The 24012-nt window shown below is 45.2% G+C and overlaps 2 protein-coding genes across 10 annotated transcripts in view; both read right to left on the bottom strand.

Annotated features, from left to right (window-relative positions):
• Positions 1 to 23133, bottom strand: part of LOC148129608 (immunoglobulin lambda-1 light chain-like) — a 74929-nt gene extending 51796 nt beyond the window's left edge. The window contains exons 1-2 of one of the 7 annotated variants that reach the window (XM_087942470.1): positions 23073 to 23133; positions 18216 to 18513 (exon numbers count right to left, since the gene is read on the bottom strand). In XM_087942470.1, coding sequence (XP_087798596.1) covers positions 18216 to 18513; positions 23073 to 23118 — 344 coding nt within the window. In that variant the 5' untranslated portion in view covers positions 23119 to 23133. Of the gene's footprint in view, positions 1 to 15242; positions 15535 to 15697; positions 15847 to 18207; positions 18514 to 18676; positions 18783 to 23072 lie in introns of those variants that run through there. The other 6 variants (XM_087942473.1, XM_087942471.1, XM_087942472.1 and 3 more) reach the window with 6 other exon arrangements.
• Positions 1 to 24012, bottom strand: part of LOC113431270 (immunoglobulin lambda-1 light chain-like) — a 118966-nt gene that overhangs the window by 45103 nt on the left and 49851 nt on the right. The window contains exons 1-2 of one of the 3 annotated variants that reach the window (XM_087942465.1): positions 8491 to 8641; positions 8082 to 8385 (exon numbers count right to left, since the gene is read on the bottom strand). The exons of 1 other annotated variant lie outside the window; for it this stretch is intronic. In XM_087942465.1, the coding sequence (XP_087798591.1) occupies positions 8082 to 8385; positions 8491 to 8533 (347 nt within the window). In that variant the 5' untranslated portion in view covers positions 8534 to 8641. Of the gene's footprint in view, positions 1 to 8081; positions 8386 to 8490; positions 8642 to 24012 lie in introns of those variants that run through there. One more of the 3 variants, XM_087942468.1, reaches the window with a different exon arrangement.

Here is a 24012-nt window from a genome sequence, read left to right as displayed (position 1 = left end):
GATTCCAGCTGATTATTTCTGCAGAAATAGAGAGCCTCATGCTTGGGACAGAGGTGCAGATCGAGGCCCCCAAGTGAACTTTAGCTCAGAAATTTATACAAAAATCTTTCTTTGTGTTATATGTCAATCTACTGCCTGTGTTTCCTCTCACAAGGTTAGTGTTCAACCTTAGTTGACTGCATGACTCATTTTTGATGGAAGATTCCATTTTGTCATATTTAGTACAAGATGTATATCACTTGTGTCTGTAAATTGTCTCTTCAGCAAAGAAATTGGTGGAAGAAAAAGTCCACAATCCAACAGAATTTAGGATTTTGACAAAATCCCAACTGAGATCCGTCTGGCACAAATTCACCACCTTGCCTGGCTAGATATGTCCACAATGTTTTCAACCAGTGTTAAGTTCACGTAATCAGTCTTAATTTGATGTTGTCTCTCTTCTTAAAATATTCTAGCGATGCAGAGAGAGCTCCTCCACATGGTCAAACCTCTTCAGGGGAAGAAGGAAGAGTTTGCAAGTAAGCACAAAGGGAGGTTTTTGTTTCACTTCTGCAAGTGAGTGTATCACTGTGGATACCTGTAGGTGCTGCCACTGCTATAATAACTACCACAATAATAATCAGCTTCATCCTCAGCCTGGAGGTTTGTAACGGTTAAATAGGCTGCATTGGCAGAGGTGTCCTTGGACCCCGTGAACCGGCCGTTACTGCCAGTATCATAGAGAAGGTATTTGGGGCTCTCTCCAGTCTTCTGTTGGTACCAATGTATGTTATAGCTGCCCACTTGACTGTCTCGGCTCATGGTACATGGGATCTTTGCCGGCTGTCCCGGGGGAAACGATTGTGCTGGAGGTTGAGTCAAGGTGTACTGTGAGTTGGCTCCTGAAAATGGAAAAAAGGAAGAGAATGAAGGTAAACTTCCTATCTTGGAGTATCTTTTGAAGAGCTGCTCTGATGGAAAGCCAGATATCTCTGAATTTCAATTGCTGGGAAAGCCGTGAATGGAGTGGCTTTGATATCAGGATCAAACCACAGTTAAAGCTTGAACTTGGGGCTTGCCAAGCCTTGAATGCTGGCAGTGGTAAATCCAGAGGTAGGGATTCTTCCTAAATTACCTGTGCACCATAAGAAGAAGAAGGCCAAGAGCAGAGACCAGGCCATGATGGAGAACTGAGCTTTTTGAGGGAAACTCCAATTGAAAGACTGCTATCGTCTCTTAAAACCCCCAAGAATCTGAGTCCTCCCCCCTTATATGCAAATTGAACTTGCATCTTGTTAGCAGTTTTTGTATAAAAAGGATATCACTTGAAGGAAAGACATGATCTCCCGTTTCTTTTTAACCTCTTGTTTGGTTTGTCTCTCTTTGGCCCTAGAGGTACCTGTGGGTGGCCTTGTGGCAGGAGCTGGTTTCAGACTGTCGGTCCGAGGTCCCCAAAGGTCTCATAGACACGTTGAGGAGAAGACCTTTCTCAAGATTCATTGATGTCAACAAACAGCCTTTGGGCCGATCCTGTTACTTGAACAACTAATTTGCAACAGTGTGACATAAGCTTTGTAATACTGCATTCTAACAGGAAGGAAGGAAGGAAGGAAGGAAGGAAGGAAGGAAGGAAGGAAGGAAGGAAGGAAGGAAGGAAGAAAGGAAGGAAGGAAGGAAGGAAGGAAGGAAGGAAGGAAGGAAGTAATAGATGTTAGACTTATATACCGCTTCACTGTGCTTTACAATCCTCTCTAAGCGGTTTACAGTGTCAACCTCTTGCCCCCAACAATCTGGTTCATCATTTTAGCAACCTGGGAAGGATGGAAGGCTGGGTCAACCTTGAGCAGGTCAGGATTGGGACTGCTGGCAATGGCCAGAATTAGCCAGCAATACTGCATTCTAACAGGAAGAAAGGAAGGAAGGAAGATAGCAATAGTCCTTAGACTTATATACCGCTTCACAGTGCTTTACAGTCCTCTCTAAGACATTTTACAGAGTCAACCTCTTGCCCCCAACAATCTGGGTCCTCATTTTACCCACCTTGGAAGGATGGAAGGCTGAGTCAGCCTTGAGCCTGGTGAGATTCGAACTGCTGGCAGTCAGCAGAATTAGCCTGCAATACTACATTCTAACCATTGCATCACCATGGCTTTTGGTCTCCATGGATCTCTTTCTGTCCTTGTATAGAGGGATAGGAGAGGATATTTCTCAAGATCTATTGAGATCTATAAACAGCCTTTTCTCCCAGTCTTGTTTCTTGGACAATTGATTTGCAAAATTCAGACAAAACTTTCTCAAAATAGTGGTAAAGTTTTCTAAGTTCTTATCCCACCCGGAATAAATCTCCAGTAGTTTGGGGTGGAGGATGTCACCATTTATATACATTCAATTGTTGCCGTCCCCCTGTCAAACAAAACATCCTGACAAAGTTTTGCAATAGACAATTCAGCAACGGAATTATTCGGACAAGTTGCTGAATGAGATAGCATATAAGAAAGTATCTCTCTCTGTGTGGCATCTTTCTGAATAGGGTGTTCCCCAGGGAGATTTAACACCTCCTCCCCCAATCTATAGGCAACATGGTGTGCTTGCAGACATGCAACCAGAAAAACAATTTCAGGTGTTCTCTTCAGTTGCAACAGGCGGGTAACCAAGCAGAGCAAGAAGAAGCAAAACTGGGCAGGAGGAAGTTAAGGTGATACACTGCTTTGTGGTTCTGCTCCATCACCCGAGACATGTTGCAGACATGTAGAACTTCTAGAGCAATGAGATGGACCCAAATGGGAAGCAGGATGCATGGAAAGGAATATTTTCCTGTCTAAGGTGCATAATTGCCACGAGACAGCAATTCAAAAGTAGGAAAGTCCTCCTGCATTCCTCAAGATGATTCCCATGTCAAGAAATGTCTGGTTGCATCTGTGAAAGTGTGAAAAGGGAGTGGGGAGAATCACGGGAAGAGGACAGGTCTTGGAGGTCGGGAATCCATAATATATATATAAAAAAGTCTTTCTTCAAAATTTAATTGTGGAATGTGAAGTTTCTCACTGATACCATCACTGTGCTTCCTATTCTGTCTTCCTGATCCATATCTGGCCATCACGGCTCCAGATCCGCCATAATGGCCGATTTCCTTCCTGATGGCATCAAGGGGTTTCTTCTTATCTGGAGATGGTTCTTCTTCTCATCATCTCTGAAGCTTCCCCTCTATCTTGTCAGTCCTTCCAGGATTAACACTGCTCTTTAATGAGCCTCCAAGCAGGAAAACTCAACAACCATGACATCACCACCAGAAGTCTCCACTCCTCTACTCGTTGCAGAATACCTTATGCCACCAGACTTGAAATTCTAGAACTAGAAAACCTTGAATTACGCCGTCTTCGGTCTGATCTAAGCATGGTATATAAAATCATACATTGCAATGTCCTACCTGTCAACGAATACTTCAGCTTCAACCATAACAACACAAGAGCACACAATAGATACAAACTCAAAGTAAACCGCACCAAACTTGATTGCAGGAAATACGACTTCAGCAAGAGAGTGGTCAATGTCTGGAATACTCTACCCGACTCTGTGGTTTCTTCCCCAAACCCCAAAAACCTTTAACCTTAGACTGTCTACTGTTGACCTCACCCCTTTCCTAAGAGGTCTGTAGGGGGCGTGCATAAGCGCACCAACGTGCCTACCGTCCCTGTCCTATTGTTTCTCTTATTCTTCTTTTATTTTTCTTATATGTACTCATTTCATGTATTCACAACTATGTATACACTTATACTTATTATCTTGTAAAAAATTGGCAAATCAAATAAATAAATAAATAAAATAAGTCCTCAGGAATCTATAATGTAGATCTCACCCCCGAGAGATTCTTGGCTTGGCATTCCTCCCCCCGCCCTTGGAACAGGGAGATCTTCCTTGTTGGGGACGGTTGAGCTTCTCCAAGCCAGCCCAGAAGGTTGAATGCCTCAGAAACAGGTTTTTGCTGCACTTCCCCCTTAATTTGTATCACTGTGCACTGATCATTGTCAAACACCTGGCAGTAATATACTGCCTCATCCTGTGCTTGGGCTCTGGAGATGCTTAAGGTGGCTGTGTTACCGGAGTTGGTGCCGGAAAATCGGTCTGAGATCCCTGTGGGCCTCTCGTTATCATTATACATAATCAGAACAGGAGGATCTCCAGGCTTCTGCTGGTACCAGTGAACACTCTTTCTTGCAATGTTGTTTGCTGAACAAGTGATCCTTTCATTCTGTTCCAGGGGGACAGACACGGATGATGGCTGGGTCAGGACATACTGGGCAAAGGACCCTGTGCAAAGAAACAAACAAAGAAATGAATAATGTCTTGTGCAAAAGAACATGTTTCACTTGATGACACATCTAAGCAACTCTGCCTCTTCTTTTACAGCACCTGAGGAGTTCACCAGCAATGAGAGAAGGAAGGAAGCCCAGAACATGATGAGAAATCTGATGCACTTTCCTTCTGTGGGCAAAAAAGTCATCTGCTTCAACTCTTGTGCCTTGCCTTTTATATGTCACAAGTCTTGTGGCCAACCCCCCCGATGCAAAACTTTGGCTTTGAAGTAGTTGGTGTAGTAGTAGAAGAGCCATGGTGGCGCAGTGGTTATTGCAGGCTTACTCTGCCCACAGCCAGGAGTTCAATCCTGATGGGCTCAAGGTAGACTCAACCTTCCATCCTTTCAAGATCGGTAAAATGAGGACCCAGATTGTTGGGGGCAAGAGGCTGACTCTGTAAACTGCTTGGAGAGGGCTGGAAAGCACTGTGAAGTGGTATAAGACTTATATACTGCTTCACAGTGCTTTCCAGCCCTCTCCAAGTGGTTCTATCTTCTGCTCTACTCTACTCTACTCTACTCTACTCTACTCTACTCTACTCTACTCTACTCTACTCTACTATTCTATTCTATTCTATTCTATTCTATTCTATTCTATTCTATTCTATTCTATTCTATTCTATTCTATTCCATTCCATTCCATTCCATTCCATTCCATTCCAATGGTGGCACAGTGGTTAGAATGCGAGAAGTCCAATACTGACTGGCTCAAGGTAGACTCATTCTTCCATCCTTCTGAGGTGGGTAAAATGAGGACCCAGATTTTGGGGGGCAATAGGCTGACTCTGTATGTTTAGTATATTGAAGAGAACGATTAGGGGGATAGAGTAATTGTCTTTCATTACCTGTGGGACTCTCATAGAGAAGAAGGGACTGACTTATTTTCCAAAGCACTTGAGGTAAGGGCAAGGAGCAATGAGTACAAGTTCATCAGAAGGGAATTCAACCTAGAACTAAGGAAGAATTTTTTTGACAATGAGAACAATTAATCAATGCCTCCAGAGCTGTGGATGTTCCATCACTGGAGGTTTTCAAGAAGAGACTTTATCTGGAATGGTGTAAGGTATAAGGACTCCTGCCTTGAGCCGGGGTTGAACTAGAGGCCCTCCAAGGTCTCTTCTAGCCCTATAATTCTATTGTTTTATGTGCACACAATCATTCTATGTTATATGCTTGCACAATTCCCACTTAGCTCTTTGGAAGCACCTATGCTAAAGCAGTTCACCTCAACCACAATAATACAGAAAGGTCTCTTGAAAAATAACATAAAGTTTTACCCTAAGAATCCTATTTTCACACTTTTTTTTTTTTTTGCACTGAACGTCAATCATCCCCAAATCAACATTATGCTAAGATCACCTAACTGTCTGGAGATGTCAATAATGCTAGGAAAGGTGGAAGGAAAGAGGAGAAGAGGACAACCACCACCAACTGCTTACAGTGGCAGTGGGTCAACCATTGCAAAAGCAGAAAAACCAGCGTGAAGATACATAATCTTGGAAAAAGTCTACTTAGTGGTTGGGATGCTACAGGGTTGGGATGCTACAGGCTACAGGGTTGGGATGCTATGGGTCCGTCCAGGTTCAGGAGAACCCATAACTAATGTTATGGCTGGTTCAGAGGCTCTTTTTTCCCTCCCAGAGGCTCCAGAAAATCCTCCAGAGCCTGAGGAAGGTGAAAAAGCCCCCTCCCTGTGGTGAAGGAGGCTGACTATTTTTATTTTATTTTATTTATTTATTTATTTGATTTGCCAATTGTTTACAAGATAATAAGTATAAGTGTATACATAGTTGTGAATACATGAAATGGGTACATATAAGAAAAATAAAAGAAGAAGAAGAGAAACAATAGGACAGGGACGGTAGGCACGTTGGTGCGCTTATGCACGCCCCTACAGACCTCTTAGGAAAGGGGTGAGGTCAATAGTAGACAGTCTAAGGTTAAAGTTTTGGGGTTTGGGAAGAAACTACAGAGTCGGGTAGAGTATTCCAGACATTGACCACTCTATTGTTGAAGTCGTATTTCCTGCAATCAAGTTTGGTGCGGTTAACTTTGAGTTTGTATCTATTGTGTGCTCTTGTGTTGTTATGGTTGAAGCTGAAGTATTCATTGACAGGTAGGACATTGCAATGTATGATTTTATATACCATGCTTAAATCAGACCGAAGACGGCGTAATTCAAGGTTTTCTAGTTCTAGAATTTCAAGTCTGGTGGCATAAGGTATTCTACAACGAGTAGAGGAGTGGAGAACTCTTCTTGTGAAATATTTCTGGACTTTCTCAATTGTGCTAATATCAGATACGTAATGTGGGTTCCAGACTGATGAACTGTATTCGGTATTGGTCTAGCAAATGTTTTGTATGCTCTGGTTAGTAGTGTGATATTACCAGAGAAAAAGCTACGTAGGATTAGGTTAACAACTCTTAATGCCTTTTTGGCTATGTAGTTGCAGTGGGCTCTAGCACTTAGATCATTAGAGGTGAGTATTCCAAGGTCCTTTACAGAGCTTGGGTCATCAACAAGATCTTGACTATTCAGCTTGTATTTATTTTCTGATATTTTTGCCAATATGTAAGACAGAGCATTTATTTGTTGAGATTTGAAGTTACCATTTGTTTGACCATTCTGATACATAGTCAAGATCTTTTTGTAGGGTCACGCCACCCAGCAACTGGGCAGAGATGTCATCAGTGGTTTATACAATCTGATTGTCTTTCCTTTCTTGGCACCTGCTTGAAGCATTTTGCAGCTGATGAAATTTCTCAGCCGGTTGCACAGAGAAGAGTTTTAGGAATGGGGGCAGATGTTTGGCTTGGTGCATTTCTAGGAGCGGGAGGGCTATCAAACCCTGTGATCATAAATGGGTGACACACCTTCTCCCATACAAATTATATTTCAGGGAAAAAATGGTCCCAGGCCCAAATTTTTGCAGGGTTCCTTCTCTCCTCTTCAAAGCAAAACATGTCGTTTAACGTCCTTCATCCTTGGTTGAGTTGGGTCACCTTGTTGCCCAGAGAAGCTCATGCAATCAATAAAGTTCAAAGAGAGATGCTTTCTGTTAAGAAAGACATTATTATCAATAACAACATCTAAATGATGTATAGCATAAATTGGCCACGGGGAAAGTTCCCAAGATTTTGTTATTACACCACATTCAATTCTTTTGTTTTTCTTGACATCTGCCATTCTGCATGAGGTATTTTGCAGCTGGTAAAATTGCTCAGTTTGTTGCACACAGGAGCGTTTCAGGAGTGGTGGCACAGGGTTGGCTTGGTGAATTTCTAGGCAGGTGGCACCCCCTGCTGAAAAGTCCCATAACCATAACTGGGTGACGCTTGCTTCAATTCCAAATAAGTTTGAGAGCAAAGTGCCTGAATGTTTCACATTTCTTCAAGGTCTCTTCGCTTTCTCTTAGAGCAACACCAGTTCCTTGCTTGTCCCTTCACGCTTGGTTGAGTTGAGTCACCTTGATGCTGAGAGAAGATTACGTAATCACGCAGGGTAGAAAAATAGAGGAGGAAAGCACATAATGTTCCATGATTTGGGTGATGATCCATGATTGGAAATCTCTTGCTTTGGAATTGGAATGACTGAGCTCAGAATCGTTGCTTGGCGTGACTGACACAATGCTAAGGAGATGTCTTTAAGAAAACAGAGTGGTGAAGGGTGAGTGGTGAAGCATTGGGAGGTCTAAGCTTATGGGAGGTTTATGATCAAGTTTCTCATTGAGTTTGCTCACTGTGTTTCCCAGCAGCACAATAATAGTCCCCTTCATCCTTTCCCTGCACATTGCTGATGGTCAAGAAAGCAGGATTCTTGGCGGTGTTTGTGGAGGCAGAAAAATGACCAGAAGATCCAGGGCCAAATTTTGTCTCTTGGGTGGTTGTGTTATAATACAGGAGAAACCTGGGTCTTTCTCCTTGCTTTTGCTGGTACCAGTGGAAGTCACCGAAATAGTATCCACTGCTAATACTGCAGGAGAGTTTCACTGGTTCTCCAAGAGGTGCTGAGAGGGCAGGTTCCTGAGTCAGGGTGTATTGACACATTGCACCTGAAAGGAGAAAAATCAACATTGAAAACTCTTCAAAGGTGGGAAACTGAAGCAAAGAGATTTGTACAAAGTGAGAAAACAGCCAAGGTGGGTGTTTGACTTCACCTGGAGAGTAAGAGAAGAGGAGGAGCATCAGAATCCAGATCATGATGGAGAAAACGAAGGGGAGCAAAGTCCAACTTGGTCCTAATCCAAAGCCAAAGATTTTAGTGGTTCTCACTTCCTGATTCTCTCTTAAACTCTGTACTCAAAGCGCATGCAAATATCTACGGGCCTCATTGGCCAGAAGGAGTGAAGAAAAGAGGATTTAATGAAACTCCAAGATATCAACCCTTATGTCCAGGGGTGGGCTTCGACAATTTTAGAAATGGGGTTCTCTGCCTGGTGGTTGGGTGGGCGTGGCCATGGTGGGCGTGGCCTAGTCGGCCTCCTGCACCCCAGCAGGAGCTCCGGAGGCTTTCCTTGAGGCTCCAGGAGGGTGAAAATGGCCTCCCCAGGCTCTGGAGGCTCTTTGGAAGCCAAAAACAGGCCCATTTCCAGCGTTCCTGAGCTTCCAGGCGGCCCGTTTTTCATCCTCCCAGAGTCTCCGATGATGCCCTGAACTTTCCTGCATCTAAAACGGGTGGCGTGGGGATTCCTGGGAGGGATGGTGCGGGGCGGGGTGGGTGGGCCCAGCCAGAAGTGGGATTGGGAGGTTCCCCAAACTGCACAGAAACTTAGCTAGGGACTCTCCCGAACCCCTGCGAACCCCCAGCAGCCCACCCCTGGCTATATCAGCAATACCCATATAAGCTCTCTAAATAAATCAGTAAGTAAAAGAAGTTGAATCTTCCAACCATACAATGTTCTTTGGGATGATCTTCAAACTCGTATGCATGAAAAAGAGTCAGGAGAAATTCTAACCAGATTGTCCCAGACATAAAAATTTCTCCTGCAGCAAAAGGGCAACTCATACAGTAGGTCTTCGTTGAAGTTGTTCTTCTGTCATTGAGTTTTCATTTCAAGAAATGTCACACTCTCTCCTTTTTTTATTAACTTCTCTGCATCACATGGCATTTTCAAACAGGACTTGGTGTTCTGGAACCCAACGGGAAGGTTCTCTTGTCTTTATGTCCTTCCATTTCCAATTTGGTTTGCCCCAATGTTACCCAGAAGACTGGAGCAGTTCTGTCCCATTCAACATCACCGACTTCCTCTGTTCCCAAGATTTTTGTGTAATAGCATCACTGACATAATTCCTCATTGGCAGAATCATAAGTTTGCCTATGCTTCCATGAGCAAATAGTGAAAGAGGAAGATATAAGGGAGAGTCATTAACCCTTCTGGGCACAGTGATAGTGGAAACATCTTGAGGCGTTTCCACAAGATGGAATTTGCTGTGAGTAATAAGAGTTCATGGGTGTGAAACCTGGACCCTTTCGCTTCATTTCATGTGGTGTTTTAGCTGATCTGGCAATTGCCTCCTGAGAACCAATTTGGACCATTTGGGTGCTTGTGGATGCAGCCAAGAAGAACTGGGGAAGGACAGGGCAGGGTCAGGAACGGAGGTGGCATTCAGCCAGTTCTGACCAGTTCTGGAGAACTGGTAGCAGAAATTTTGAGTAGTTTGGACAACCAGCAAATAGCACCTCTGACTCACCCCACCCCCATCTATTCTCTGCCTCGTGAGTCCCAGTTGATCGGCTGGGTCTTCTTTTGTTTCCCTGCACAGGAGAAAGGAGCTGGAAAGCAGGTTAGTGGGGTGGGGTGGCAATGGATTTTACAGTATCCTTTCCCTGCCATGACCGCCAAGCCAAGCCATGTCCACCAGGCCATGCCCACAGAACCAGTAGTAAAAAAATTTTGAAACCCACACTGGCCAGGAGAACCTACCTCATATCTAGAAGAGGAAAATTCACCTCAGAACTTCTAAATTAAAAGGTCTATTTCTCCCCCTTGTTTATTTGCATCTGAAAAATGTCAACACGGTGAATGAAATCAATGGATTACTAAACAAGCGAGAACTATAATGTATGTGAGTATAAGTTAACATTTTTTTACACTCGTCATTTTAACCTTGAGACTAAAAGAGTGGAGGATTTTTTCCTCGTGTTTGCGCGTGATGGTTGGACTTCTGCAAGGTGGATCTCTCGTTTAATCTCTGCTGGAATAGATCACCAGCAGTGCCTTTTCATTAGATTAGAGAAAGACTAATGCAACCTTAGGGCAACTCTCTGCTCTGTGAAGGAAGAGGGTTTTTGTCTCAGTTCCCCATTAGATTGTCTCACTGTGGAACACTCCACCACTGCCATACCACATGTGACAGTAATAATTGGCCTCGTCTTCAGCCTGAAGGTTGGTGATGGTTAAGTAGCCGTTGTTGCCTGATCGGGTTCCCGTGAATCGGTCTGGGATCCCTGGCCCTCTGCTGCTGCAGCCATCACAGTGCACAAAGCGAGGGCCTTCCCCAGATTTCTGTTGAATCCAGCCAATGTGGTATGGATTGCTGCTGATGGCACAGGTGAGTTTAATTGTCTCTCCTGGGGATCCAGACTGGGAGACGGACTGAGTCAAGGTGGGCTGTGAAGTGACGCCTTTACAAAGTGGGGAAAAAGAGGAAATAATGAAGATTTGTTCTATTATCTGGGCCTCCAACAATCCCAGAACTATCCATAAGATCTATCATATTGGAGTTTATACTTGCAGACCTGAGAGTTTTTACTGGACAGTTAAACTGAGGTTCTCCAATACTTACATGAGAAATAATTAAGAAGTGGTAGGAAAACCAGTATCCAGGCCATCGTGCTTTCCTTCAAAAAAAAAAATCCCTTCTTACAACCAAAAATATCTAACTGGGGATCCTTCTACCTTCTTACTTAAGTTCTCCTAGAATGGAAGAAAAGTCCATGCAAATATATGTACATTGATTGTTTTTTTTATAGAACTGAATTGGCCAATGAGTGGGGAAAACATTTGCATAAAGGGAATGCTTGAGAAGATGCGTTGATTTAGGCTTCCTGTCATAATGTTGGACTTTCAACAGGACAACTATTAACAGACTTCCTTGGACACTCCATTTCCTCTCGCAATAAAAAGGCAGCTGAAAGGGTCTTCCTTCAACTTGTTCTGTTGTAATTGTGGAATGCCAATGGGAAGACAATCTCATTCTGGTGTCCTTCCGTTTCCAGTTAGATTCAACACAACGTTATCCAGAAGAGAAGATTTGATTTCCCTTTGATTATCTCCAGCATCTCACCTCTGAAGTTCTCCAAGAAGAAGGTCGTAGTTTAATGATTGCCTGGATGCTCGATTCAGGGAACGAAGTTTAATTCCTCTATTAATACAGCATGTCATGTGCAAACCAACAAACTCTGCAACGCTTTATGGTGGATCCTGGGGGAAACCTATATCCCCTAACCAGGGGTGGGCTTCCAATTTTTTAGCCAGGGGCTCTCTGCCCTAATTACTGGCTGGGTGGGCATGGCTGGGTGGGCGTGGCTAGGTGTCCATGTGATCGGGTGGGCGTGGCTAGGTGGTCATGAGACTGGGTGGATGTGGCCAACTCAGCGCTGCTTCTTTACCCTAATTACCTAAAAAAAGATATATACTAAAAAGTTGTTTATTATTTCCTGCATTTAACACTTAAATAAAAGACTGGGTGAAATGAGGCTTAGTGACTGTGAGAGGAAGTCCTGGAGTCTTAGGGGAGTTTCTGGTGAGTTACGTCATTCTTATTATTTGGGAATCCATCCCCTTGGAGGCTCGTGGCTATGTTATCTGATTTCCTCAATGGCTCTCCCTTGCAAGCGCTGAGTGGATTGTTTATCTAGCTTGCCACACTTTTATGAGGTGTGAAATGCTCTTGGCTGAACGCCCAGAAGTTCAATAAGCCTATTAAGAGCTTTCCCTTGCTGCTTGTCTTTCTGAGGCTCTCAGCCACACATAGTCTCAGCTAGGGGCTCGACCGAGCCTCTGTGAGCCCCAAGCAGCCCACCCCTGCCCCTAACACATTTCAGCCCAACAGACTTACTAAGCAATTCCAGAGAAGGAGGGGAAACTGTGCAGTGGAACACTTTGCAACCCGACAAGAATTTATGGCAGACTGCAATAACATGGGAATCTCCCTCAAAAGGGTATCTGGACATAAAAAGTTCTCCAGAGTTGTCCCACATCCTCCTCTACACAACACCTCTGATATCACAACCTCATGATTAAATCTGGTTCTTTTTCCTTTTATTGACATCTGCAATTCTGCCTGAGGTATTTTGAAGCGGGTGTAATTGCTCAGTCGGTTGCACAGAGGAGCGTTTCAGGAGTGGTGGCACAAGGTTGGCTTGGCGCATTTCTAGGCAGGTGGCACCCCCTGCTGCCAAGTCCCATCCCCATAACTGGGCGACACTTCCTTCCATTGCAAATAAGTCTGAGAGCCAAGAGCCCAGCTTCAACTTTCTTCAAGGTTCCTTCACTTTCTCTCAGCGCGAAGGCGGCTCCTTGATTGTCCCTTCACACTTGGAGGACTGAACAAGCCAGAACTACAATAGACACGGATCTAGGTTAACATTTCTCCACACTCGTTGTCTTAATCTTGTAACTAAAAGAGTGAAGGGTTTTTTGTCTTGTGTTTGTGTGTTACAGTTGGATTCTTCTTCTGCAAGATGGATCTCGGGGTCAATCTCTGCCTGGAAGAGACGTCCTGCAGCGCCCCTATATTAGACCAGGGGTGGGCTGCTGGGGGTTCACAGGGGTTCAGGGGAGCCCCTAGCTAAGATTCTGTGCAGTTCTCAGGACCCCCAAATCCCACTCCTGTCTGGCCTCGCCCACCCCTCCCCCCCCTCCCTGGAGTCCCCACACGGCCTGTTTTGGATGGAACCAATGGAAGGTGTGTACAGAGACTCAAGGAGGGTGAAAAAATGGGCCAAATTTGGGAAGACTGGGAATGGGCCCGTTTCCAGCTTCCAGAGAGCCTCCATAGGCTGGGGAATTTTTTTTTTTTTTGCCCTCCCGGAGGCTCAAGAAAGGCCTCCGGAGCCCAGGAAGAACAAGAACACCCCCCCCACACACACACACACTGTGCTGCAGGAGGCTGAATAGGCCAGGCCCACTATGGCCACTCCCAGGCAGCAACCGGGCAGAGAAGCCATTGCTAAACATTTTGAAGTCCACCCCTGTATTAGTCCAAAGTAACACCAACGCAACCTTTGGGCAACTCTCTGCTCTGCGAAGGAAGCAGGTTTTTGTCTCAGTTCCCCATTAGATTGTCTCACTGTGGAACACTCCACCACTGCCATACCACATGAGACAGTAATAATCGGCCTCGTCTTCAGCTTGAATGTTGGTGATGGTTAAGTAGCCGTTGTTGCCTGATCGGGTTCCTGTGAATCGGTCTGGGATCCCTGGCCCTCTGCTGCTGCAGCCATCACAGTGCACAAAGCGAGGGGATTCTCCAGATCTCTGTTGAAGCCAGTGAACGTTGTTTGGATTGCTGCTGATGCCACAGGTGAGTTTCATTGTCTCTCCTGGAGATCCAGACTGGGAGGCTGGCTGAGTCAAGGTGGGCTGTGAACTGACGCCTTTACAAAATGGGAAAAAAGAGGAAATAATGAAGACTTGTTCTATTATCTGGGCCTCCAACAATCCCAGAACTATCCATAAGATCTATCATATTGGAGTTTATACTTGCAGACCTGAGAGTTTTTACTGGACAGTTTAAGAAGAGGTTCTCCACATACTTACATGAAAAATAACTAAGAAGAGAAAGGAAAACCAGTCTCCAGGCCATGGTGCTTTCCTTCAAAAACTCTCCCTTTTCAAAACCAAATAATATCTACCTGGGATTCTTCTGCCTTCTTAATTAAGTCCTCCTAGAAATGAAGAAAGGTCCATGCAAATAAAAGTACATTGATTGGCTTTCATTGAGCTGGATTTGACCAATGACTGAAGAATATATTTGCATAAAGGGAATTCTTAAAAAGGTACCTTTATTTAGCTTTCTGTCATAATGTGGGACTTCGACCAGGACAACTTGGACAGTCCATTTGCCCTTTCAATAAAAAGCAGCTGAAAGTATCTGTCTTGAACTTTTTCTGCTGTAATTGTGTTTGGTTTGTAAAAAGTGTCCAATTCTCTTCTTTTGCTTACTTCTGTCCATCATCTGGCAATCTCTAACATTTCCAGGTGGAATGCCAATGGGAAGACTCTCTCACTTTTTTGTCCTTCCGTTTCCAATTAGATTAACCCAGAAGACGGGGGTTGGTTTGCCTTGGATTATCTCCAGCATGTCACCTCTGAAGTTGTCCAAGGAGAATGTCTGAGTTTAATGATTTCCGGGATGCCAAATTCCGGGTGGGAATTCTATTCATCTATTAACAAAGCACATCATGGGCAAACCAACAAACCTTCTGAGAAACCAATTTGGCCCATTTTTTTTGGGGGGGGGGGAGTGTTTGTGCATGCAGTCAAGAAGAGAGAGACATGGGGAAAGGAAGGATTAGAGAACCTACCTCAGACCTACTAGAGGAAAATTAATCTTAGAACCTTTTAATTAATTAAAAAGTCTCACTTCTTTTCAACTGCAAAATGTCAATGTAGGGAATGAAACCAGTGGATTACTAAACATGTAAGAACTGTAACTGTATATGGGTATATATGAACATTTCTTTACATTCACCATATTATTCTTTCGGGATCAAAATTGTTCTTCTATTTGGGTGTTTTAGTTGGATTTGTCTTCTGGAAAATAGATCTCTGGCTCCATGCCAGTCTGGAAGAGGCAGCCTGCACCATCCTTTCATTAGAACCACACAACCTTTGGGTAACTCACTGCTCTGTGAAGGAAGAAGGTTTTTGTCTCAGTTCCCCATTAGATTGTCTCACTGTGGAACGTATTGCTATACCACATGAGACAGTAATAATCGGCCTCGTCTTCAGCCTGAAGGTTGGTGATGGTTAAGTAGCCATTGTTGCCTGATCGGGTTGCCGTGAATCGGTCTGGGATCCCTTCTCCCCTGCTGCCGCCATCATATTGCACAAAGCGAGGGGATTCTCCAGATCTCTGCTGAAGCCAGTGAATAGTACTCGGATTGCTGCTGATGCCACAGGTGAGTTTAAGTGTCTCTCCTGGAGATCCAGACTGGGAGACAGACTGAGTCAAGGTGGGCTGTGAAGTGACACCTTTACAAAGTGGAGAAAAAGAGGAAATAATGAAGACTTGTTCTATTGTCTGGGCCTCCAAAATCCCAGAATCATAGTTTGGATGGACTACATTGGATTTTACATTGTCCAACCTAGAAAGTTTTTATTGGATAGTTTAAGAAGAGGTTCTCCACATACTTACATGAGAAATAACTAAGAAGAGAAAGGAAAACCAGTTTCCAGGCCATGGTGCTTTCCTTCAAAAAGTCTCCCTTTCCAAAACCAAAAATATCTACCTGAGGATCCTTCTACCTTCTTACTTAGGTCCTCCTAGAATTGAAGAAAAACCCTTGCAAATATATGTACATTGATTGTTTTTTTTATAGAACTGAATTGGCCAATGAATGGAGAAGACATTTGCATAAAGGGAATGCTTAAGAAGATGTGTTGATTTAGGCTTCCTGTCATAATGTTGGACTTTGAACAGGACAACTATTAACAGACTTCCTTGGATACTCCATTTCCTCTTGCAATAAAAAGGCAGCTGAAAGGGTCTTCCTTCAACTTGTTCTGTTGTAATTGTGGAATGCCAATGGGAAGACAATCTCATTTTGGTGTCCTCCCGTTTCCAGATAGATTCAACACAACATTACCCAAAAGAGAAGATTTGATTTCCCTTTGATTATCTCCAGCATCTCACCTCTGAAGTTCTCCAAGAAGAAGGTCGTAGTTTAATGATTGCCTGGATGCTCAATTCAGGGAACGAAGTTTAATTCCTTTATTAATACAGCATGTCATGTGCAAACCAACAAACCCTGCAACGCTTTATGGTGGATCCTGGGGGAAACCTATATCCCCTAACCGGGGGTGGGCTTCCAATTTTTTAGCCAGGGGCTCTCTGCCCTAATTACTGGCTAGGTGGGCATGGCTGGGTGGGCGTGGCTAGGTGTACACGTGATCGGGTGTCCATGTGATTGGGTGGGCGTGGCTAGGTGGTCATGAGACTGGGTGGATGTGGCCAACTCAGCGCTGCTTCTTTACCCTAATTACCTAAAAAAAGATATATACTAAAAAGTTGTTTATTATTTCCTGCATTTAACACTTAAATAAAAGACTGGGTGAAATGAGGCTTAGTGACTGTGAGAGGGAGTCTTGGAGTCTTAGGGGAGTTTCTGGTGAGTTACGTCATTCTTATTATTTGGGAATCCATCCCCTTGGAGGTTCGTGGCTATGTTATCAGATTTCCTCAATGGCTCTCCCTTGCAAGCGCCGAGTGGATTGTTTATCTAGCTTGCCACACTTTTATGAGGTGTGAAATGCTCTTGGCAGAATGCCCAGAAGTTCAATAAGCCTATTAAGAGCTTTCCCTTGCTGCTTGTCTTTCTGAGGCTCTCAGCCACACATAGTCTCAGCTAGGGGCTCAACTGAGCCACTGTGAGCCCCAAGCAGCCCACCCCTGCCCCTAACACATTTCAACCCAACAGACTTACTAAGCAATTCCAGAGAAGGAGGGGAAACTGTGCAGTGGAACACTTTGCAACCTCACAAGAATTTATGGCAGACTGCAATAACATGGGAATCTCCCTCAAAAGAGTATCTGGATATAAAAAGTTCTCCAGAGTTGTCCCACATCCTCCTCTACACAACACCTCTGATATCACAAACTGATGATTAAATCTGGTTCTTTTTCCTTTCTCGACATCTGCAATTTCTGCATGAGGTATTTTGAAGCGGGTGTAATTGCTCAGTCTGTTGCACACAGGAGCGTTACAGGAGCGGTGGCACAAGGTTGGCTTGGCACATTTCTAGGCAGGTGGCACCCCCTGCTGCCAAGTCCCATCCCCATAACTGGGCGACACTTTCTTCCATTGCAAATCAGTCTGAGAGCCAAGAGCCCAGCTTCAACTTTCTTCAAGGTTCCTTCACTTTCTCTCAGCGCGAAGGCGGCTCCTTGATTGTCCCTTCACACTTGGAGGACTGAACAAGCCAGAACTACAATAGACACGGATCTAGGTTAACATTTCTCCACACTTGTTGTCTTAATCTTGTAACTAAAAGAGTGAAGGGTTGTTTTCTTGTGTTTGTGTGTTACAGTTGGATTCTTCTTCTGCAAGCTGGATCTCGGGGTCTATCTCTGCCTGGAAGAGACGTTCTGCAGCGCCCCTATATTAGACCAAGGGTGGGCTGCTGGGGTTCACAGGGGTTCAGGGAGCCCCTAGCTAAGATTCTGTGCAGTTCGCAGGACCCCAAATCCCACTCCTGTCTGGCCCCGCCCACCCCTCCCCTCCCCTCCCTGGAGTCCCCACGCGCCTGTTTTGGATGGAACCAAATGGAAGGTGTGTACAGAGACTAAGGGAGGGTGAAAAACGGGCCTCCTGGAAGTTCAGGAAGGCTGGAAATGGGCCTGTTTCCAGCTTCCAGAGAGCCTCCATGGGCTGGGAGGCTGTTTTGCCCTCCCGGAGAATCAAGAAAGGCCTCGGGAGCCCAGGAAGAGCAAGAACACCCCCCTCCCCCACTGTGCTGCAGGAGGCTGACTAGGCCACGCCCACTATGGCCACTCCCAGGCAGCAACCGGGCACAGAACCCGTTGCTAAAATTTTATGAAGCCCGCCCCTGTATTAGACCAAAGAAACATCAACACAACCTTTGGGCAACTCTCTGCTCTGTGAAGGAAGAAGGTTTTTGTCTCAGTTCCCCATTAGATTGTCTCACTGTGGAACACTCCACCACTGCTATACCACATATAACAGTAATAATCGGCCTCGTCTTCAGCCTGAAGGTTGGTGATGGTTAAGTAGCCGTTGTTGCCTGATCCGGTTCCTGTGAATCGGTCTGGGATCCCCAGTCCTCTGTTGCAGACAGAATCACAGTGCACAAAGCGAGGGGCTTCCCCAGATTTCTGTTGAAGCCAGCCAATGTAATTTGGATTGCTGCTGATGGCACAGGTGAGTTTCATTGTCTCTCCTGGGGATCCAGTCTGGGAGACAGTCTGAGTCAAGGTGGGCTGTGAAGTGACGCCTTTACAAAGTGGGAAAAAAGAGGAAATAATGAAGACTTGTTCTATTATCTGGGCCTCCAACAATCCCAGAACTATCCATAAGATCTATCATATTGGAGTTTATACTTGCAGACCTGAGAGTTTTTACTGGACAGTTTAAGAAGAGGTTCTCCACATACTTACATGAGAAATAACTAAGAAGAGAAAGGAAAACCAGTTTCCAGGCCATGGTGCTTTCCTTCAAAAACTCCCCTTTCAAAACCAAAAATATCTACCTGGGATCCTTCTACCTTCTTACTTAAGTCCTCCTAGAATGAAGAAAAGTCCATGCAAATATATGTACATTGATTGGCTTTCATTGAACTGATTTGGCCAATGAATGGAGAAGACATTTGCATAAAGGGAATGCTTAAGAAGATGTGTTGATTTAGGCTTTCTGTCATAATGTTGGACTTTGAACAGGACAACTATTAACAGACTTCCTTGGATACTCCATTTCCTCTTGCAATAAAAAGGCAGCTGAAAGGGTCTTTCTTCAACTTGTTCTGTTGTAATTGTGGAATGCCAATGGGAAGACAATCTCCTTCTGGTGTCCTTCCGTTTCCAGTTAGATTCAACACAACATTACCCAAAAGAGAAGATTTGATTTCCCTTTGATTATCTCCAGCATCTCACCTCTGAAGTTCTCCAAGAAGAAGATCGTAGTTTAATGATTGCCTGGATGCTAGATTCAGGGAATGAAGTTTAATTCCTTTATTAATACAGCATGTCATGTGCAAACCAACAAACCCTGCAACGCTCTATGGTGGATCCTGGGGGAAACCTATATCCCCTAACCAGGGGTGGGCTTCCAATTTTTTAGCCAGGGGCTCTCTGCCCTAATTACTGGCTAGGTGGGCATGGCTGGGTGGGCGTGGCTAGGTGTACACGTGATCGGGTGTCCATGTGATTGGGTGGGCGTGGCTAGGTGGTCATGAGACTGGGTGGATGTGGCCAACTCAGCGCTGCTTCTTTACCCTAATTACCTAAAAAAAGATATATACTAAAAAGTTGTTTATTATTTCCTGCATTTAACATTTAAATAAAAGACTGGGTGAAATGAGGCTTAGTGACTGTGAGAGGAAGTCCTGGAGTCTTAGGGGAGTTTCTGGTGAGTTACCGTATTTGCCGGCGTATAAGACGACTGGGCGTATAAGACGAGCCCCCAACATTTCCACTCAAAATATAGAGTTTGTTATATACTCGCCGTATAAGACGACCCCCACTTGGAGGCATGTTTTTCAGGGCAAAAAAAGTCATACGCCGGCAAATACGGTAAGTTGTAACACTTGGGGTATTCTGGATATAATTCTTGATTGACACCCCCCCCTTTCCCCAAACTTACAAAGCCACCAAAATGCTTTAGAGAGGCAGCTTCGCCTTTCTCAGGCTGGCACTCAATTCCTCTCCCTTTCTTTGTGACACCGTTGAGCGATCTGCTTTTTCAGGGGAAAATAAATAAATAAAAATAAAACTGGACGAAAAACAGTCGAGTTGTTTCTTAATATCTTTCCACCTCCCCAACCAATTTGTCTCCAAGGGTGCACCACACTGATTGCGACATTAATTATTTCAGAGAGAGGGTGGGGGGAGAAATCTTTGCTTCCTACTGTGGCTTTTTCCTGCGCATCGTTTTTCCTTGGCTTTGTGGTTGTTACTTCTTACAGGGAGGGATAATGAAATACCCACGCTGGGAGAAAGCGGAAAGGATGTCTATTTTCCTGCTCACTAACTTTCCAGAAAGCGTCGAGTTCCTACCCGAGACTTGCCAAAAGTCCAGTTCATTCATTTGCTACCTTTCTCCAACGAGATCCAGATCTGTTTCCACAACGCGCTTAGGATCTTATCTTATTATCTTATTATTATCTTATTAGCCTTGCTTGGTCCGTCCAAGAGAGAAGAAGGCAGACGGTTTTGCGCTCAGGAGAAAGGAAAAGAGCCTCTCACTCACGCTGCACACTCCCCCTCCACCCCAGCAACGCTTAGGAAAAGAGTTACACAAGCATCCTTTCCAGAAGTGAATCGGGGGAGGATTCGGAGCAAAGGCTGAAACCGGGAAGAGAAAATTCCCAAAGAAAATCGCACGAGCAGCATCCCATTCCTGGGAGAAAAACAAAAAAACAAAAACACGAACTCTTCCCGAAGCACAAAAGCAAGGATGGTGCTTTCTCAGCTTTGAGCTGCGTCAGCTGCTCTCCACCCCCTCCACTCATCCCCACGTGCGGCGAAGTTTCTGCCACTGGGGGTGGAGGGGGATGGAAGGAGGTGAGGGATGGGGGCAAAGCCTGGAGCCTGCCTGTCCGCTCGCACGGCGGAGTGGGTGGGTGGGTGGGTGGGGGAGGAGGAGGAGGAAGAGAGACTCCGGCTGGGCTTGAAGGGGCTTCGCAAGTTGCGGAGCTTCACCCCACGTCGCTCTTGCACCGAGTGACAACAACGTATTTGCCGGCGTATAAGGCGACCTTTGTTATATACTCGCCGTATAAGACGACCCCCACTTGGAGGCATGTTTTCAGGGCAAAAAGTCGTCTTATACGCCGGCAAATACGGTACGTCATTCTTATTATTTGGGAATCCATCCCCTTGGAGGTTCGTGGCTATGTTATCAGATTTCCTCAATGGCTCTCCCTTGCAAGCGCCGAGTGGATTGTTTATCTAGCTTGCCACACTTTTATGAGGTGTGAAATGCTCTTGGCAGAATGCCCAGAAGTTCAATAAGCCTATTAAGAGCTTTCCCTTGCTGCTTGTCTTTCTGAGGCTCTCAGCCACACATAGTCTCAGCTAGGGGCTCAACTGAGCCACTGTGAGCCCCAAGCAGCCCACCCCTGCCCCTAACACATTTCAGGCCAACAGACTTACTAAGCAATTCCAGAGAAGGAGGGGAAACTGTGCAGTGGAACACTTTGCAACCTCACAAGAATTTATGGCAGACTGCAATAACATGGGAATCTCCCTCAAAAGAGTATCTGGATATAAAAAGTTCTCCAGAGTTGTCCCACATCCTCCTCTACACAACACCTCTGATATCACAAACTGATGATTAAATCTGCTTCTCTTTCCTTTCTCGACATCTGCAATTTCTGCATGAGGTATTTTGAAGCGGGTGTAATTGCTCAGTCGGTTGCACAGAGGAGCGTTTCAGGAGTGGTGGCACAAGGTTGGCTTGGCGCATTTCTAGGCAGGTGGCACCCCCTGCTGTCAAGCCCCATCCCCATAACTGGGCGACACTTTCTTCCATTGCAAATCAGTCTGAGAGCCAAGAGCCCAGCTTCAACTTTCTTCAAGGTTCCTTCACTTTCTCTCAGCGCGAAGGCGGCTCCTTGATTGTCCCTTCACACTTGGAGGACTGAACAAGCCAGAACTACAATAGACACGGATCTAGGTTAACATTTCTCCACACTTGTTGTCTTAATCTTGTAACTAAAAGAGTGAAGGGTTGTTTTCTTGGGTTTGTGTGTTACAGTTGGATTCTTCTTCTGCAAGCTGGATCTCGGGGTCAATCTCTGCCTGGAAGAGACGTCCTGCAGCGCCCCTATATTAGACCAGGGGTGGGCTGCTGGGGGTTCACAGGGGTTCAGGGGAGCCCTAGCTAAGATTCTGTGCAGTTCGCAGGACCCCCAAATCCCACTCCTGTCTGGCCCGCCCACCCTCCCCTCCCCCTCCCCTCCCCGGAGTCCCCACACGGCCTGTTTTGGATGGAACCAAGGGGAGGGTGTGCACAGAGACTAAGGGAGGGTGAAAAAATGGGCCTCCCAGAAGTTCCTGAAGGCTGGAAATGGGCCCTTTTCTGCCTTCCAGAGAGCCACTGGAGTCCCGGGAGGCCATTTTTACCCTCCCAGAGGGTCAAGAAAAGCCTCCGGAGCCCAGGAAGAGCAAGAACACCCCCCCCACTGTGGTGCAGGAGGCCGACTAGGCCCCGTCCACTATAGCAGCAACCAGGCACAGAACCCGTTGCTAAAATTTTATGAAGCCCATCCGTGTACTAGACCAAAGAAACACCAACGCAACCTTTGGGCAACTCGCTGCTCTGCGAAGGAAGCAGGTTTTTGTCTCAGTTCCCCATTAGATTGTCTCACTGTGGAACACTCCACCACTGCCATACCACATGAGACAGTAATAATCGGCCTCGTCTTCAGCTTGAATGTTGGTGATGGTTAAGTAGCCGTTGTTGCCTGATCGGGTTCCTGTGAATCGGTCTGGGATCCCTGGTCCCCTGCTGCAGCCATCACAGTGCACAAAGCGAGGGGATTCTCCAGATTTCTGTTGAAGCCAGTAAATATAGTTTGGATTGCTGCTGATGGCACAGGTGAGTTTCATTGTCTCTCCTGGAGATCCAGACTGGGAGACAGGCTGAGTCAAGGTGGGCTGTGAAGTGATGCCTTTACAAAGTGGAGAAAGAGAGGAAATAATGAAGACTTGTTCTATTATCTCGGCCTCCAAAAATCCTAGAACCATCCATAAGATCTACCCTATTGGATTTTATATTGTCCAAACTAGAAAGTTTTTACTGGACAGTTTAAGAAGAGGTTCTCCACATACTTACATGAGAAATAAGTAAGAAGTGGAAGGAAAACCAGTATCCAGGCCATGGTGCTTTCCTTCAAAAAGTCTCCCTTTCCAAAACCAAAAATATCTACCTGGGGATCCTTCTACCTTCTTACTTAAGTCCTCCTAGAATGGAATAAATGTCCATGCAAATCTATGTACGTTGATTGGCTTTCATTGTGCTGGTTTTGGCCAATGAGTGGGGAAAACATTTGCATAAATGGAATGCTTAAGAAGATGCGTTGATTTAGTCTTTTTGTCATAATGTTGGACTTTGAACAGGACAACTATTACCAGACTTCCTTGGACACTCCATTTCCTCTCGCAATAAAAAGGCAGCTGAAAGGTTCTTTCTTCAACTTGTTCTGTTATAATTGTGGAATGCCAATGGGAAGACAATCTCATTTTGGTGTCCTTTGGTTTCCGATTAGATTCAACACAACGTTATCCAGAAGAGAAGATTTGATTTCCCTTTGATTATCTCCAGCATCTCACCTCTGAAGTTCTCCAAGAAGGAGGTCTCATTTTGATGATTGCCTGGATGCTAAATTCATGGGACGAAGTTCAATTCCTTTATTAATACAGCATGTCATGTGCAAACCAACAAACCCTGCAAGGCTCTAGGATGGACCTTGTCAGGTAAAGGTAAATATTCCACTTGCACATGTGTTTTTCCGGCTCAAGGAGCGGGTGCTCATCTTTATTACAAAGCCGAAGAGCCCTCACTGTCCAAAGACGTCTCCGTGGTCACATGGCCAGCATGACTAAATACTGAAGGTGCATAGAACACTGTTCCCTTCCCACCAAAGGGGTCCCTAATTTTCCTACCTGCCTTTTTAGATGCTTTCGAACTGCTAGGTTGGTAGAAGCTGGGACCAGGAACGGGAGCTCAGTCTGTGACGCGGCCCTAGGGATTCAAACCGCCGAGATGCCGAACT

This window comes from Notechis scutatus, chromosome 13 (genome assembly GCF_049901735.1).
Source record: "Notechis scutatus isolate UNSWTSFEM ecotype Mainland chromosome 13, rNotScu1.2, whole genome shotgun sequence".
Classification (NCBI taxonomy): domain Eukaryota; kingdom Metazoa; phylum Chordata; class Lepidosauria; order Squamata; family Elapidae; genus Notechis; species Notechis scutatus.
The sequence above is the reverse complement of the archived record's forward strand: the minus strand, read 5'-3'. Positions and strand labels throughout refer to the sequence as shown.